Raw genomic sequence first — 17,500 nt, 5'->3', positions numbered from 1 at the left:
TCCTCATACCCCAGCTCCTTGTCCTCATACCCCAGCTCCTTGTCCTCATACCCCAGCTCCTGGTCCTCATACCCCAGCTCCTGTTCCTCATACCCCAGCTCCTTGCCCTCATACCCCAGCTCCTTGTCCTCATACCCCAGCTCCTGGTCCTCATACCCCAGCTCCTTGTCCTCATACCCCAGCTCCTTGTCCTCATACCCCAGCTCCTGGTCCTCATACCCCAGCTCCTGGTCCTCATACCCCAGCTCCTGTTCCTCATACCCCAGCTCCTTGTCCTCATACCCCAGCTCCTTGTCCTCATATCCCTTTCAAGGGCTAGTCATACTGACTTAGTGCTTTGTACTGAACCTTCGAAACCTTCCTGCTGTATTGAGGACCAAAGCTACAGTCGCTATTCCTTTACACACACACTACTCCAGTCACTGATTATAATCACCTCATTAGCTTTTAATTACACATTTTTATGCATTGATAATGACGTTTTAATGAAGCAGCCGCGACTCTTGCAGCCTGTTATGAAGTAATTTGTAGGTAGTTATTTAAAAGCTGTCAATCACCCGCCGCCAATCGGCGCCATAAAAAGTGAATAACGGCGACTGTTCCACTAATGGAGTACATATTACACGGCATTTATCAAATATCGTGACAGGTGGACCAATGGTTCGAACGTGGGCCTGTAACGAGGCTCAGGGAGGGAGGGAGAGAGAGGGAGGGAGAGGGAGGGAGAGGGAGGGAGAGGAAGGGAGAGAGAGGGAGAGTAAGGGAGAGAGAGGGAGAGTAAGGGAGAGAAGAACGAAGGGGTAGTGAGGAAAGGATTGAAGCAAAAAGAAGACAACAAAGAGTGTGACAGAGAAATTATACAGATCAATTTCTTATATTTTATATTTCTATAGTATACTATAAGAGAGAATGTGTGTTTGTTCGAAGTTGGAGGTCAGATGCTTAGGATTAGTCTGAGACAAATTTGCAAGGGGAATGGTTAGGGGCAGGGGGCGGACATAGGCTCGTCAGGGTAGGCCTACATTCACTGCTTTCAGCAATATTTGCAATTATAACGACTTCCATGTGACTTTCATGCAGTCAAATGAAATATTTGGTGCGATTTCCCTAGAGTTTCCATTGATCGTATTATATTATTAATATATCTTACCAACACCTCTACTTTACTCCCCAACCTCCTCCCCCCCCCCAGTCCTGCCTCCCCCAGGACTCCCTAAGGGCAGGGTTGCTGAAACTACGGTCCAGACATATTAGTGGGTTGCAAAACAAATAAAATGGGTAGAGACAAACAAACAACAATTCACAAAAAAATAAGAGCAACACCCTCATTCATCACTCATCACTCATCGTTGTAACAGCGAGACTGATGGTACGTTTGTTGACAGGCGATTAGTGCTGAATTGCTACGTCTTAATAGTTCATTTACAGTGAAGAGTTTTGAACAATTAAATTTGTCATCACTTTGGGTTAAGATTAAAGGAGATTCCCCACTTTTAAATATATAAAAAAGGCTATCTTGATACTATTATCTTTTACTACTAATTACTTACTTGTATGAAGTAGTTAAATTTAATTTTTTTTTTTAAATTTTGCCCCGAGGGGCGAGTTTATTGGGCAGCGTCACTTATCCTGTGAGTGGACACACCGCCATAGCAGCATGTACAACACTCCCCAATAGGAAGAAAACCCGCTGGGTTGTTCATCCTGTCACTTGTACCCAGACACAGCTGGGACTTGCTTAACTGTTTCAAGTGAACAGTTTTCAACCATTAACTCAATTCAAATCGAAAGAGAGAAACCAGCTCAACACTTCAACAAGTATGCGTTCCAAATTGGACTACTTACGACCAAACAAGCACATCCTTCTCATTAAATTAAAACTTTTTAAACAACTACTATTTACTATTTCCTGTTTGCTAGAATTGCAATAAAAATTTGTATTATTATTCTATATTCTCTCTAAAGTAGAAATATGTAATTTAATTTAATAAGTTCAATCCATAAATATGTATATGTGTTAATAGTAAATAATAAAATTCACAAAATTTGTGAGTGATTTATTTCACATAGATTATACACATAGATTAAATAATTCACAAAGTGACCTACTGGGTCGCAGAACAAAAGCTAGTTCTTGCTTGACCAGACCACACACTAGAAGGTGAAGGGACGACGACGTTTCGGTCCGTCCTGGACCATTTTCAAGTCGATTGTCTAGTGTGTGGTCTGATCAAACTACTTCAGCCACGTTATTGTGACTCATCGCCTGCAGTTCCTGCTGTAGGTCGCAGTAAAAAAAGAACTGCTGCCTTAAGACATATTAACCCGGCCTTTCGAGGGTTAAGGTCATGCCCTTATACACTCCTTTGTCACGCCTCCCCCCCCCACCCTCTCCCTCATTCAGCACATCAACTCCCCCCCCCCCCTCTCAATCCCACCCCCCATCACCCTTTTCTCTACCCCCTCACCCAGCAAGACGAGATGGGAGGGGGGGTTCCTCTCACGTTCACACCCCTTCCCTTCACCCTCTCCCCCCTCCCTCCCCCTCCCTCCCTCCCCCTCCCTCCCACCCCCCTCCCCCCCTCCCTCTCTACTATATGCGCGAGACACAGACTAATGCAGAATGTTGTGTAAAGTTTAGGCAAATGTTAATTAACATAAACATTAAGAGTTTTGGGCACGTGGCAGCTAGATGCTTTAAATCCCCGCCGCATCTGCGTCGGATTTTTTGTTTTTTAATATAACTTTAATAGACGCCATAGTTTGGGGGAATTACATCGCGCCATTTTCTGTGCTGCTGCCCACATCCGTGAACTATTATCTACAATGAAGTATTCTGCAATATTTCACTTAACAAACGCAATTTATATTCATTATTCTCGCGAATTTGATTATAAAGTGCAAACTTTTGATTCTAAAAATTTTGCGTGTGATGAATATCAATGAATTGTGGCCGGGTGGAGCATTATAGTATATCAGAGACGTTCAATATTTGACGTTAGATGGTTCAGAGCCGGATGGTCACGTCTGGAGGTAACGAGGGAGGGAAGGAGGGAGGGAAGAAGGGAGGGAAGGAGGGAGGGAAGGAGGGAGGGAAGGTAGGAGAAGTAGAGGAAATTACCTGGAGAGAAGGAAATTATCGAGAAAACCCTGTTGTTGTTGTTATAGATTCAGCCACTCGGAACAAGTTCCAAGTAGCACGGGCTATGGTGATCCCGTAACTTACTTGGCACAGGAGCGGGGCAAGTAGCACGGGCTAGGGTGAGCCCGTAGTGGACGTACCTGACAATTTAGCGGTGCTCTGTGGAGAAAACGCTAAGCCTTGAAGACTAAATAGCCCTTGGAAAGGGTCAGGATAAGGATTTGGGATGGGACGGGTGGGTAAGGAATGGTGTCCAACCACTTGGACGGTCGGGGATTGAACGCCGACCTGCATGAAGCGAGACCGTCGCTCTACCGTCCAGCCCAAGTAGTTGGGCAAGAGAGAGAGAGAGAGAGAGAGAGAGAGAGAGAGAGAGAGAGAGAGAGAGAGATAGTTGTGAGTGTGAATTACCTATAGCCCATGGGTCAGATTCACGAAGCAGTTACGCAAGCACTTACGAACCTGTACATCTTTTCTCAATCTTTACCGGTTTTATTTACAATTATTAAACAATTAATAAGCTCCGAAGCACCTGGAGGCTGTTTATAACAATAACAACAGTTGAATGGGAAGTTTTCATGTTTGTAAACTGTTTAATAAATATAACCAAAGCCGTCAAAGATTGAGGAAAGATGTACACGTTCGTAAGTACTCGCGTAACTGCTTCGTGAATCTGGCCCCATGTCTCCTATCGCAGTGTGGCCTGTGGGCAACCTTCCTCGGTGATTGCCTGGTCTATGATGCTGTTTGTCTCTGTATCCCAGAGGGTCACGTTGTCATCACAGCCTGGCTGATTCGGTAAATCCCTCACAAACTTCTCAAATTTTCCCTGGCAAGACCTTGCTGTTATTCCTGAAAGGTTTCTCCCGTCGTGAGCGTATTGTGTATATGTTTTGCTTAACAACTGCATTTTACCCCAAAATTAAATTACGGTCTAAATATCACGTATTTGAGATGTTATTTCTCTTATTCTCATTATTTGTGATAGGTTATCTTGAGATTATCTTGAGATGATTTCGGGGCTTTTGTGTCCCCGCGGCCCGGTCCTCGACCAGGCCTCCACCCCCAGGAAGCAGCCCGCGACAGCTGACTAACACCCAGGTACATATTTTACGGCTAGGTAACAGGGGCATAGGGTGAAGAAACTCTGCCTATTGTTTCTCGCCGGCACCTGGAATCGAACCCAGGACCACAGGATCACAAGTCCAGTGTGCTGTCCGCTCGGCCGACCGGCTCCCATCATCACCACCGTGATGACTACATCAAGAAGATGTTGTTGTTAAAGATTTGCTACCTGGAACAAAAAGTCCTAAGCAGCACGGGGTATGGTGATCCCATCTTCATGAAGAGGATTAATTCCTTCGAGTTGGCTCCGCTATCTCCTGGTTCAACGTGAATTTTGTCGCAAACTCTGGTAAGCCCAACCACTTAATCTCCGACCGTCTAAGTGGTTGGGCACCATTCCTTTCCTTCCCTCCGTCCCATCTCAAATCCTTATCCTGACCCCTTCTCAGTGCTATATAGTCGTAATGATTTGACGCTTTTTTCCTGATAGTTCCCTTCTCTGGAGTGTGCCTGTTCATCTAGGCTGCTTCCTTGGTGTTTCCTCGAGCACAATTTCAACTATCTTATCCCATTTCAAACTTGGAAAGTTCAAGTCTCTAAGGAGGAGAGTATTTGGTACCGGTTTTTTTTTTTTTTCAGCAAGTTTTGGATCATTCTACTCTGGTCAGCTTATATTTAAGCTGTTATATCCTGAGGTTTATATATGAGCATAATTATTTGTTTTTTGTTGACTTTGGTTAAACAAAGTTGAGGTGGAATTATCAGGTGAAAGTGCCAAGCCATTACGACTGTATAGCACTGGGAACGGGTCAAGATAAGGATTTGGGATGGGACGAAGGAAAGGAATGGCTTTGAGGATCTTTTTTTTCCATCACTTTCACATCATTTGTGGATCTTATTAATCATTCCGTGCGAGGAAGAGAGTCTATAACAGACGTACTCGTCCGAGTGTCTTATTTACGTGTCAGAAGACAGCTTTCGCCAGAGTGAAAATATACTTTTCGTTTTTGGTTTCAGACGTATTTGGTAAGTCTGTTGACGCGCTTTAGAGTGCATGGGAGTGTTTGGGTCTTCTCTCCAGTACTGGTAGTTGTTGTTGTGGTGTTGTAGTTGTAAGGGTTGTGAGGAGTGGTGTTCTCTCTAGTACTGGTAGTTGCTGAAGTTGTCGTAGTTCTTGTGTAGGGACGAGAAGAGTGACCTTAAAGTGCATGCCTCTTGCATTGTTCATTCCAATAAAGTGCTTTCATAATGTTCACAGTGTCCTTGTCTTGTCTTGTCTTGTGTTGTCTTGTCTTCTTGGGGTAAATAACATATAATGTATGTAATGAGTCTTCAGGAAGACACAATATAAATGTTCTCTCTCTAATTCAAAAGACTTTAAGCAATATTGTCCACACTTCCTTATGCTGGAAAATTTCGTCTCCAGCAAGGGGATAATAATTTACCTTGCTGGAGACAAATTATTTCTTGATAATTTCCATCTCTCCTTATACAAGTTTTAGGCTCATTGGGCGTTCTATGTGTCATGTGTGTGTGTATTTACTATTTGTATTTACTGTTTGTATCTGCAGAATCGAGCTATTAGCTCTTGGACCCCGCCTTTCTAACCAATTTATTATTCCTCTATTATGTCTACTACATATACTCTTACACACACACACGCACATCCCCCAGGAAGCAGCCCGTAGCAGCTGTCTAACTCCCAGGTACCTATTTCCTGCTAGGTGAACAGGAGTCACCAGGGTGAAAGAAACTCTGCCCATTTGTTTTCTGCCATTTCCTGGGATCGAACTCGAACCCTAGGATTACGAGTCCCAAGCGCTGTCCACCCAGCCACAGGCCCCTGTGTGTGTGTGTGTGTGTGTGTGTGTGTGTGTGTGTGTGTGTGTGTGTGTGTGTGTGTGTGTGTGTGTGTGTGTGTGTGTGTGTGTGGGTATGTACACGCGCGTGCTTACCTATCAGTGATTGTGGGAGAGTAAGGTCTAGCTCTTCATGCCCCGCTTTGCTGTATCTGTTTTGCTATAATTAAACCATTCTAACGTTCAAATCCTTTGTCGAATCTGGCCTCGAAGTTGTGGATGGAGGTGGCTTTCACGACTTCTGTCATATCACTGTACTTGTTGACCTACGTGTATAGAGAACGAGTATGTCCTTTACAGTTCATTGATTTGTGTTTCCAGCCTCCACTTATGGCCTCTTGTGTGGGTGCATGAGTGAAAGAAGTGTGTGAGAGTGAGTGAGTGTGTCGTAGGAGTAAACGTGTTGAGTGCGTGCAAGCATTCCATGCATATTTCACCTCTCTTAACCAGTTACACTCGGCCAATCAAATCCTTAATTGGATAATCTAGGTCTCATGAATGTCTAGGTTCTTATAAATATCAGAGCTGCCACAATCTGGGCTCCCAGACACGCACTCGCGCACGCACGCAAACACACACACACACTTTTACCACACAAAAACATTCTTAAAACTTCAAAACTTCTTCAAATTTAAATACAAATTGCTTTGCGAATGTAGTACAAAAAACGTTAATCGGAGTTTTAATTAATAACATCAATAAATCGATTTGCTATTGTTTAGAAAAACTAATCTTAATCCAGTTAGATTAGATTCACTTTTTATCATGGATTCGACAAAGAGTGTAAACTCAAGTTTTATGTTATCAGAAAACCTGTTATCCTAGTTCACTAAAAATTATAGACTCGCTCACCCTGATACAACAGACTGGTTGATCCTCCACTAGTGGTCTCCCTTTCTTCCCTCTTCCGAAAATGAGGACACGCAACTAAGAAGACGAGAATAATGAAAAGGAATAAGCGTGGAACTAAGAAGAAGGGGGCAGGTAAGGAATAGGATAATTAAGGGGGAAAATGAGAAGGAAAGTGGGTATATATGGAAGAGAAATGAAAAGGCAAGTAGGAGGAAAGAAGAATGGAATGATAAAAGGTAAGAAACAGTAGACAGAAGCCATGCGACGAATAGGAATAGGGAAAGATGGGAGGAGGGGTGGGGTGTATGGAGTGGGAAATGGGAAGGGAAAGAATAGGGTGCAGGAAAGAGAAAGGATACAAAGAAGAGGGGGGAAGGAGGAATGAATAAATGAAAAATAAATAAAATTACTGTAATTAGAAAGAAATGAAAGAAGGAAGGAAGAGGCAAAGAGTAACAACGAAAGCTTAACTAGGGAACAGAACCAACAATGGAAGCTTGACGGGGGGGGGGGGGGGGGGAGGAAGCAAATAAAAAGCTGTAAATGAAGAACGAAGATAATGGAATTGTCAAGTGGGGAGCTAAGAAAATGGACGTTGGACGTGATTGGCTGAGGAGAGCTGCAGGAGCCTTGAAGGACCTGACGAAATTTAGGAGAGAAATAAACTCCATTTGATGCTAAGAGGAGAGTGGTATTTGACCAGAAGGGTAGAGAGAGGGAAGGAAGGAATGGAGGGAAGTACGGATGGGAAGAGAGAGAGAGAGAGAGAGAGAGAGAGAGAGAGAGAGAGAGAGAGAGAGAGAGAGAGAGAGAGAGAGAGAGAGAGAGAGAGAGAGAGATTCTGTTTATTAACACATTTAGGTACATCTGCATTTGTGCAGCTGCCTTAGACTATATGAAGGGAAGTACAATGTGTCAAGAACTAGCTACGCGATACTAAAAATCCCCATCACACATATTGGTTAGTCATACATGCACTCTGTGATCAATAGTCTGCGCTGGCAAACTTTGGGTGCATTATGAGGATGTCATCAAGAACACGAGAGGTAATATAGTAATTGCAAAGCTCCAGGTACCTCATGTCAGCGGGTGCCAAACCACTTGGGCTCGACGGTAGAGCGACGGTCTCGATTAATGCAGGTTAGCGCTCAATCCCCGACAGTCCACATAGTTGGACACTATTCCTTCCCCTATCCCAATCTAATCCTTATCCTGACACCTAAATACTATATAGTCGTAATGGCTAGGTGCTTTCTCCTGATAGGTTCCTTTCCCTTCATGTCATGGGATCAGAAAGGTCTATAATAACTGACCATTCGGTGGTGTAGTGTGCAAGATCATGTCACAGTTCCTGCTCCCAGAACTTGCACCTGGAGTGCTTAGGATTGGGAGATCCGTCACCTGTAGCCACCTAGCGACCACTCCTCCTTAGGTGGAGTGGTGGCTGCCAATAAGAGCCTGCCATTAGGCTGCCAATAGGAACGACCATCGGGGTCCTCAGCATCTTCAGGTCGAGCCCCATGTGATGTAGCGAGAATCTGCCAGCCACCTGCCACAGGTAACGGTAACCCAACCTGATCCTGGCAATCACTGTTTCTGTAGAGAGAAATGTCGACAAGTCTACGGGTACCACCCGCCATATTTCACTTCCTTAGCATCGACCTATCAACACATCCCGAGAATATTTTAAGTATTAGTTATAATAGATAACAGGAGCACAGTAACGGAATACACACATTCTTAATTTAACCTTGGGATTAGATCTCCAAGGAACGTTTACCAAGAGTACCACAAGGACTTCACACACACACGCACTCAAGTGGCACACAGGCAACAGGAGAATGCACTCAACGGTCCTACAGGCTACAGTACGCACTCATCTGCCCAACGGAAAAAGAGAACGCACTCAAACGTTCAACAGACAGCAAGAGAACGCACTCAACGGTCCAACAGAGAAGATAACGCATTCAACGGTCATACAGACAATATGAGACCGCACTCAGCGGTGCGTGACTGTTAGTATGCACACGAACGGTCCGTGTGAGTGTTAGTGTGCACACGAACGGTCCGTGTGAGTGTTAGGGTGAACACGAACGGTCCGTGTGAGTGTTAGTGTGCACACGAACGGTCCGTGTGAGTATTAGTGTGCACACGATGGCCAACCACGTCATAAATTCTCAACTTTTTTTTAATTAATCTCATATTTTTATAGCAAACTATTTTCCTGGGCGAGAACAGTGGGCAACCATAATCCCTCCCCCTCCCTCTCCTTCCCTCTCTCCCCTTCCCTGGCTCCCTTTCCTCCCCATTCCAGACTCTCTCCCCCCCCCCCATCCCCGGCCCCCCCCCCCTTCCCTCTCCCAGTCCCTCCCAGCTTCCTCCACCATTCCATCAGCTGCTGTGGCCTCCCCCTCTCACCCCCCCCCTCTCTCCCTCCCTCCTTTCCGCAATAAACGACTCATCAGCAAGAACGACGAGAATAACGTCAACGACGACAACAACGTCAACGACGACAACATCAATGACAACGACGACAACATCAATGACAACGACGTCAACGACGACAACATCAATGACAACGACGACAACATCAATGACAACGACGACAACATCAATGACAACGACGTCAACGACGACAACATCAATGACAACGACGTCAACGACGACAACATCAATGACAACGACGACAACGACGACAACATCAATGACAACGACGACAACATCAATGACAACGACGACAACATCAATGACAACGACGACAACATCAATGACAACGACGTCAACGACGACAACATCAATGACAACGACGACAACGACGACAACATCAATGACAACGACGTCAACGACGACAACATCAATGACAACGACGTCAACGACGACAACATCAATGACAACGACGACAACGACGACAACATCAATGACAACGACGTCAACGACGACAACATCAATGACAACGACGTCAACGACGACAACATCAATGACAACGACGTCAACGTCGACAACATCAATGACAACAACGTCAACGACGACAACATCAATGACAACGACGACAACGTCGACAACATCAATGACAACGACGTCAACGACAACAACATCAATGACAACGACGACAACATCAATGACAACGACGTCAACGACGACAACATCAATGACAACGACGACAACGACGACAACATCAATGACAACGACGACAACATCAATGACAACGACGACAACGACAACGACGACAATAACATCAACGACGACAATAACATCAACGACGACAAGGACAAGAACGACGACAATAACATCATCATCGACGACGACAACGACATCGACAACGACAAGAGCGCAAGAACAAGAAGCTCACAAAAGCCAACAATAAGAGCTCTCCGTCTTCACAAGAAATCCCACAGAAGCTCTTATGGAGACATATGTGTCAGTCACGTGACACATATATGTCAGTCACGTGACACTTTATCGAATAACAAGAACCGCTACCTCGACAATTTGTTAAATACCGCAACAGCAGCAGCAGCAGCAGCAGTAATACATCAACAACAGCAGCAGCAGCAGCTGTAACGCAACAGCTGACTCAATACAACAGCCTCCCCCTCCTACCACCTCCCCCCCCTTAACCCACCATAAATCCTCACAAACTTTCCAATTAAAATCACACTGACCAAGGGAACAGCCAACCAACTTTCGTGATTACGCTAGCGAGCAAATGGCAAGTCTCCGCTACTGATGATGAACACCAAGATGCAACTTTAAACTCACATATACCACACAAACACACATATATATCACTGTTTATTTTGTATATACACCCACCCACACCCTGCACAAGTATCTACATATATATTTGGTTTCTTTCTAATGCTGCTGGAATGGCCGACGTTTTAGGGGGGGTAACATGAGAGATATAAACCAAATTTAATTAAATCCTGAAGTCGAGTTATTGTTCTCCTTAATTGAACGGCAGATCTGATTTATGAGATCACCGTTTGCCACCAAATAGTTGCTATTATTCACACTTTCCTCGTCTTCGTATCGGCAGGGGAGGGGGATGGTAAGGGGGTGGGGGAGAGAGGGATGGTGTGGGTGGGGGAGAGGGGAGGGGGATGGTGTGGGTGGGGGAGAGAGGGAGGAGAGGACAAGCTGCAGAGGAAATTATACAACTGAGAGGAGAAGGGGATGGCAGGAAGGAAGCAGGGGGGAGTAGGGGGAAGAGAGAGAGAGAGAGAGAGAGAGAGAGAGAGAGAGAGAGAGAGAGAGACAGACAGACAGACAGACAGACAGACAGACAGACAGACAGAGCGCGATTTCATGAAAAAGGCAACAGAAGGAAAGGAAGACGTAGGAGAGGGGAGAGGGGGGGGGGGTATTAGGGGAAAGGGACAAGAGGAAATTACAGAGGGGATGAGAGAGGAAGAGAGGAAATCAGAGGGAGTGACGAGAACAAGAGAGGGAGGAGGACTGATGGGAAAAACAAGGGGGTGGTCTGAGAGAGAGAGAGAGAGAGAGAGAGAGAGAGAGAGAGAGAGAGAGAGAGAGAGAGAGAGAGAGAGAGAGAGAGAGAGAGAGAGAGAGAAATCATTACATAATAATTACAAGTCGACGCATCTTCCATCATTCGGGCTTGGGGGGCCAGCGCTCCCTTGGGCTTGCCTGCTGTGTACAGCTTCCTAGCCCAAAGACCAAACATAGCCATCACAGCCAGGCTGATCCACCAACTCAAACTGAAACTTGTCAAGCTGAAAGCTCCCTGTGTTGTTGCAGCTAAATCTCTGATAGTTGTTGAAAAGAACACTGGCGATTCTTGGCCCGATGGCGTTCACACTATGTTCTCTCTAAGTGTGATTATTGGCACACTGAATTGGCATTGAATCTGACCAGTCCTACTGTGTAGCTCTCTCTAGTGAATTGTAATTTGTTCAGGATTGTAATCTGTCTTTTTGATATCTGTCATGTGAGATATCTCTCTTGTTTTCCAATCAAAGATTATTGAGTAATGTGAATCGGTATCAGTAGTTGAATTATTTCACTGATTCACTGTTGGCAGTGAATGACTTATGTACGCTTTCTAGCTGTGCAATGGAACAATATTCCATAAGGGATTATGACAGTGCTTCAAAGAGCTCCCTCGCATGTGAATGTTCTCATTATCGTACCTGGAATGTACCTGAATGGGGTTCAGAGAGTTCTCTTCTACTCCTCAAGCCCGACCCGGGGCCAGGCTAGATTTGTGAAAGGTTTAGTCCAACAGGCTGTTGCTAGGAACGGCCCGCAGGCCCACATATCCCACTTCAGCCTGGTTGGTCTGGCACTTCTTGCAGAAAACAATCCAACTTTTTCTTGAAGACATCCACGTTTGTTCCGGCAATATTTCTTATACTTTCTAGGAGGATTTTAAACAACCGTAGAGACCTCTGATGATCAGACAGTGTTTTCTGATTGTGGCTATCAGAGTACCCTGCCAATCCCCTGCTCTTCATTTGACCAGTTTCCTCTCTGTTGCTGTGTCTGCTGTATCATCCACTCTACATGCTAGGTTTCCTGACATACTTATTGCAAGGTGTTGAATTGCTTGTTCCATTATATAAGATAGCAACGTGTATCCTCTACTCTTTCTTAAGTGGTTGTCTTGCCTGTACCCAAGACACTGGAATTTGACACTGTTCAACGGCATATTACTTTTCGTTGCCAAATTGAAGACACTTGATATCTGTAATGATACGAATTGTGGGTTGCATTCCTGTTTATGTCGTCTGTGAGGATGAGGAAAAATAACGGTGCGAGGCACGTACCTTGTTGCACAGAGCTTTGTACCGTACCTTGTGGCACAGAGCTTTGTACCGTACCTTGTGGCATAGAGTTACGTATCGTACTTTGTGGCATAGAGCTTCGTACCGTACCTTGTTGGACTTAGCTTTATATATATCGACTATTATCCCATAGCTACATTTATCAAATGATTTAGCAGTTTGGTTTCTAATGCCTCAGTAATGTTGTAATGATATCATACCTGTTAAAGACCATTTTCCCTGGCTAAAACCGGGCTGATCTTCATAGTACAGTTCATTCTATTTCATCTAACTGACAAGTTGACTTCTTAGCAACGTCTGGAAATCATAGCGATGTGTGATGTCAGTGCGACAGGTCTGTAGCTCTTTTGTAATTGCTTTACTACCTCTCGTGTGTGAAGTGGGGGGATGTTCGCAGTTCTTAGGGTTTGCCAGCAACCGGTTCTCATGCTAGGTTCGTTCAAGCAGCGGCCAGCCCCAAGGACACATACGTCAATTTAAACTTACTGGGTATTCCAAAAATAGGTATGTCCTCAAATATCAATTAATACTAGATGCTGGAATGTGGTGTATATTTAGTTCTAGATTGGGTTAGGTTAGGGCTAGGCTCTGTTGATTAGTATTATTGGTATTTGCCGTGCGGGGATGAAGCAGCAACAGACGAGAGGAGTGGAGACTTGCTCAGGATTGGAACCGAAGAAGGATAATAGGAAATTAGGTTAAATAGGATGAAAAGTATTTTGAAGTGGGTAGAATGTAGGGGTAAGGAGGGTGGAGAGAAATGTTGGTCTTAGGAGAGTGGGGAGAGTGTCCTGCTTATGTTTGGGAATTAACAGGAAGAGAGGAAATAGGGAGAAGGGAGGACTTGACATGAGGGGGAAAGAGCAGCAGATGAATAGGGAATGGGCTCCCAATGGAGAAAGGTGTTCTACATGGGAAGGGGGGCCCCCTAGTGCCACTTTCGATCAGCCTCGCCACTTTCGACCAGCCTCGCTACTTTCGACCAGCCTCGCCACTTTCGACCAGCCTCGCTACTTTCGACCAGCCTCGCTACTTTCGACCAGCCTCGCCACTTTCGACCAGCCTCGCTACTTTCGACCAGCCTCGCTACTTTCGACCAGCCTCGCTACTTTCGACCAGCCTCGCCACTTTCGACCAGCCTCTCCACCAGTATAATAAATCCCTCCCCCCCCCCCCCCCAAGTAAAACCCGCCAAACACACACCGAAACTACGACGTTGGTACAACGTTCGAACACGTTTTAACACCTAACCAGTTATAACAACCAATAGAGCAAGTTGTAACAACGTTCTAATACGTCGTAAACACGTTAAGCCAAGATGTAACAACTTTATTACAAGTTGTAACAAGCGGAAAATAGAGAGAGTTACGGTTTGTGTTTCCGGGGAATAAAACAGAGCCCTCTTGCGGCTGTCTAGTCAACACTCCGTCATGCAAGCCAAACAAAAGCCTGTGAAACGTTCTAAATGTATTTTAAAAAAAAAAAAGCACTGAGGGTTCCTGAACAGGAGCGACAAAAGCCGTAATCATTGCTACAGGATTGGCCCCTATGACACCTTTACCCTTGCCCAGATGCCTGGCATGCGGTTATTGACCTTAGGCTACACCCACGCAAGGTCCAGTTTGGCTCACGTGAGGCATCTCGGGCCAGGATTATACAATTTCATATACATTGCCGATGTTTTTAAGCTCGATTGTGTTCCTCTGGCCGGTTTTTTTTTTCTGGGATTACCCAACAATCTTGTTTGGGGTTCGAAGCATTAGTTTTACAATCAATATGACAATAACTAATAAAAGGCGTTCAACGCGAGGCGCGGAGGCGTGTGTTTGTGTGTTTTTTCAGCATACTACGCAAGGTGAAGGAGTATGTTTTAGTCTACTATGCAGAAGATGTGTCTCAGCGTGTCTTAGCGTGTCTCAGCGTGTTTCAGCGTGTCTCAGCGTGTCTCAGCGTGTTTCAGCGTGTCTCAACGTGTCTCAGCGTGTCTAGCGTATCTCAGCGTGTCTCAACGTGTCTCAGCGTGTCTCAGCGTATCTCAGTGTGTCTCAGCGTGTCTCAGCGAGTCTCAGCAAGTCTCAGCATGTCTCAGCGTGTCTCAGCGTGCTACGGCAGGCGCCGGCCGGCTATTGACTATGAAAAGGACGCATCATCAAGGAACTCCAATGACCCCAGCTAGTGTAATCACCCGGTAAAGAACTGCATTATTCAACACAGCAAATCGGGGACAAATTGCCTATAATCGGGATTTGTGTCTCATCTTAGAGTATATAGACGTCAGCAAATGTCTCATGATACATGATACCCTCCGGCCACATATGCTGGCTTCCGGCCACATATGTTGCCCTCTGGTCACATGATATATGTTGTGCCCAGCTCGTCCTCCTAAAATGATATAGTACTTTTAGCAGCTATTTGGCCAAACTTATCAATATGTTCTGTTGGACCCAAAAAGTTCACATTTTGTATGTGAACTTTTGTATGTGAACGTAATATTTTATATATTATACATTTTGTATAATATATTTTATGTAGAGTCAGAAAAAACTAAAAACTATAATTGAACATTCCTAGGCCTAGTTGGATATATATGTGTGCTATATTATGCTTAATATAGCGTGCATTAGCCCTAGCATTGCTTGGACAGTTTAGGTTAGGTACTTTTTTTTAATTAGCCAAAATAATATATATTTTTTTTTTTGATAACTCAATGGGATTTGGATGGTGTCGCTTTCCTTAAATAAGACTTACTGGTTGATGTTATCCCCGTCACATGCACGCACACACGCACGCACACGCACACACTCATGCACACACACACACACACACAGGGGGCCTCGTAGCCTGGTGGATAGCGCGCAGGACTCGTAATTCTGTGGCGCGGGTTCGATTCCCGCACGAGGCAGAAACAAATGGGCAAAGTTTCTTTCACCCTAAGTGCCCCTGTTACCTAGCAGTAAATAGGTACCTGGGAGTTAGTCAGCTGTCACGGGCTGCTTCCTAGGGTGTGTGTGTGTGTGTGTGTGGTGTGGGAAAAAAAGAAAGAAAAAAAAGTAGTTAGTAAGTTAGTTAGTAAACAGTTAATTGACAGTTGAGAGGCGGGCCGAAAGAGCAAAGCTCAACCCCCGCAAAAACACAACTAGTAAACACAACTAGTAAACACATTATCTCCCCAAACACCCCTAACCGTTTTCTCACACCCATTTACCACCCCCTTCTCACCATACACCCATTCACCCTTTATTCCGTCCTGACCCCCTTTCATTCTATATCTCACTAACCATTCCCCCCAGCCAACCACTCCCCATCATCTTCCCTATCCCTCCCTATCCCACCATAATTCTCAATATCTACCTTCCCCACCAAAACCCCAGCCTAATCATGTTTTTCTCCCCTCTCCCACGTCTACCCCTCTCACAATCTACTCCCTTTTCCGTTCTCATACCCATCCCACTGCCACCTTTCTCTCTCTCTCCTACCCCACTTCCTCCCTTCCCCCACCTCCCCACCACCCCCCACAATCACCCCTTCCTCCCTCACCTATTACCCAAGTCGAGGAAGAATGCAAATTAGCGCAGCCAGAAGTCACGTCAACCGGCCACAACACACAAGGCTTTCAACATCATTGCCTCAAATTATACAGACATGCTCCATAGGGCTCTGTCTGTTTGCGTGCCTGTCTGTCTCTGTCTGTCTTTCAGGTCTGTGTCAGTCCCGTCTGGTCACACCTGCGCTACTGTTTCCTTCAAGGTGCGGTAGACACTGTCCAAACGTTTCTTGGGGGACACACACAGATATTAACAGCATAAAATAGACTAAGAGAGTGGGGAGGGATATGTCGGGAGTTCAAAACCCTACTAGCCCCATGGATAGGGATAGATAGCTAGGACAGCATGAGACGGCTAGGGGGGTAGTGGAAGGCATGGATAGAAGGAAGGTGAAATGGGCCACGTCAGAGAGAAATGGAAGTATAAGCTAGGGAAGTGGAACGAGGTGGGGTTAGGGACGAGTTGGGGTTAGGGGGGGAGGATGGGTAGGACTAAGGGCAGGGAGGGAGGGGGGAGGGGGGCATGGGGCAGGAGGAAGGAGAGGGGGGGGAGGGGAGCCAGGGGTATAGTCTTTTGCATGCATGAAACCAATTCCAGTTCAAAACGAGAATATATATTCATTCTGATAAGCCAAGGGAATCCGACAAGATGGTATGAATTAATTCCGCTGACCATTGGATGAGCTCATAACGTAAAGGAGGGGGGAGGGGAGGGGGGGAAATGGAGAGGGGGGAAGGGAAAATTGGATAGGGTGTAGGGAAAAAAAATGATAGGAAATGGGTAGGGCTACATTAAAGGGGAAGGGGTGGAAAGAGGAATAAAGATAGAGAGGGGATGGGGAATGTGTAGAGGGAGGGGAAGAATAAGCAAGTATGTGAAGAGAAAGTCATTAAAAAGGCATCAAAGAACAGCAAAAATGAAGGAATAGGGAGAGGAGGTGAGGAGAAAGGGATTCAGAGTAGGGAGAGAGAGAGAGAGAGAGAGAGAGAGAGAGAGAGAGAGAGAGAGAGAGAGAGAGAGAGAGAGAGAGAGAGAGAGAGAGAGAGAGAGAGAGTGACCAGGGTAGAGTGGAATGAGAGGAAGAATAGAGAGAATGGAATGGAGAATAGAAGGGAAGATGGGGAATAGAGGTGATGGTTGATATAGGAATAGCGGGACGAGAGGGGGGGGGGAATCTTAATTACTTATAAAATCCCAGCAGAGTAGGGGAAGGAGGGAGAAAGATCACGT

The 17,500-nt window shown here is 45.4% G+C and overlaps 2 protein-coding genes across 7 annotated transcripts in view; one reads left to right on the top strand and one right to left on the bottom strand.

Annotated features, from left to right (window-relative positions):
- Positions 1 to 17,500, bottom strand: part of LOC123759666 (uncharacterized) — a 364,501-nt gene that overhangs the window by 169,565 nt on the left and 177,436 nt on the right. The gene's annotated exons all lie outside the window — the stretch shown is intronic.
- LOC138361091 (putative uncharacterized protein DDB_G0282499) lies at positions 4,413 to 10,479 on the top strand. The gene is made up of 2 exons (XM_069320559.1): positions 4,413 to 4,534; positions 9,384 to 10,479. The coding sequence occupies exons 1-2, from the start codon at positions 4,413 to 4,415 to the stop codon at positions 10,477 to 10,479; spliced, it is 1,218 nt and encodes a 405-aa protein (XP_069176660.1).

This window comes from Procambarus clarkii, chromosome 8 (assembly GCF_040958095.1).
Source record: "Procambarus clarkii isolate CNS0578487 chromosome 8, FALCON_Pclarkii_2.0, whole genome shotgun sequence".
In the NCBI taxonomy this organism is placed as follows: domain Eukaryota; kingdom Metazoa; phylum Arthropoda; class Malacostraca; order Decapoda; family Cambaridae; genus Procambarus; species Procambarus clarkii.
The sequence above is the reverse complement of the archived record's forward strand: the minus strand, read 5'-3'. Positions and strand labels throughout refer to the sequence as shown.

What these genes read in the sequence shown, in the direction of transcription:
- LOC138361091 (XM_069320559.1), top strand. Translation starts at nt 4,413, where the DNA reads ATGTTGTTGTTAAAGATTTGCTACCTGGAACAAAAAGTCCTAAGCAGC. An exon ending in CCGCTATCTCCTGGTTCAAC is followed by an intron (nt 4,535 to 9,383) that starts GTGAATTTTGTC and finishes ACGACTCATCAG; the next exon opens with CAAGAACGACGAGAATAACG.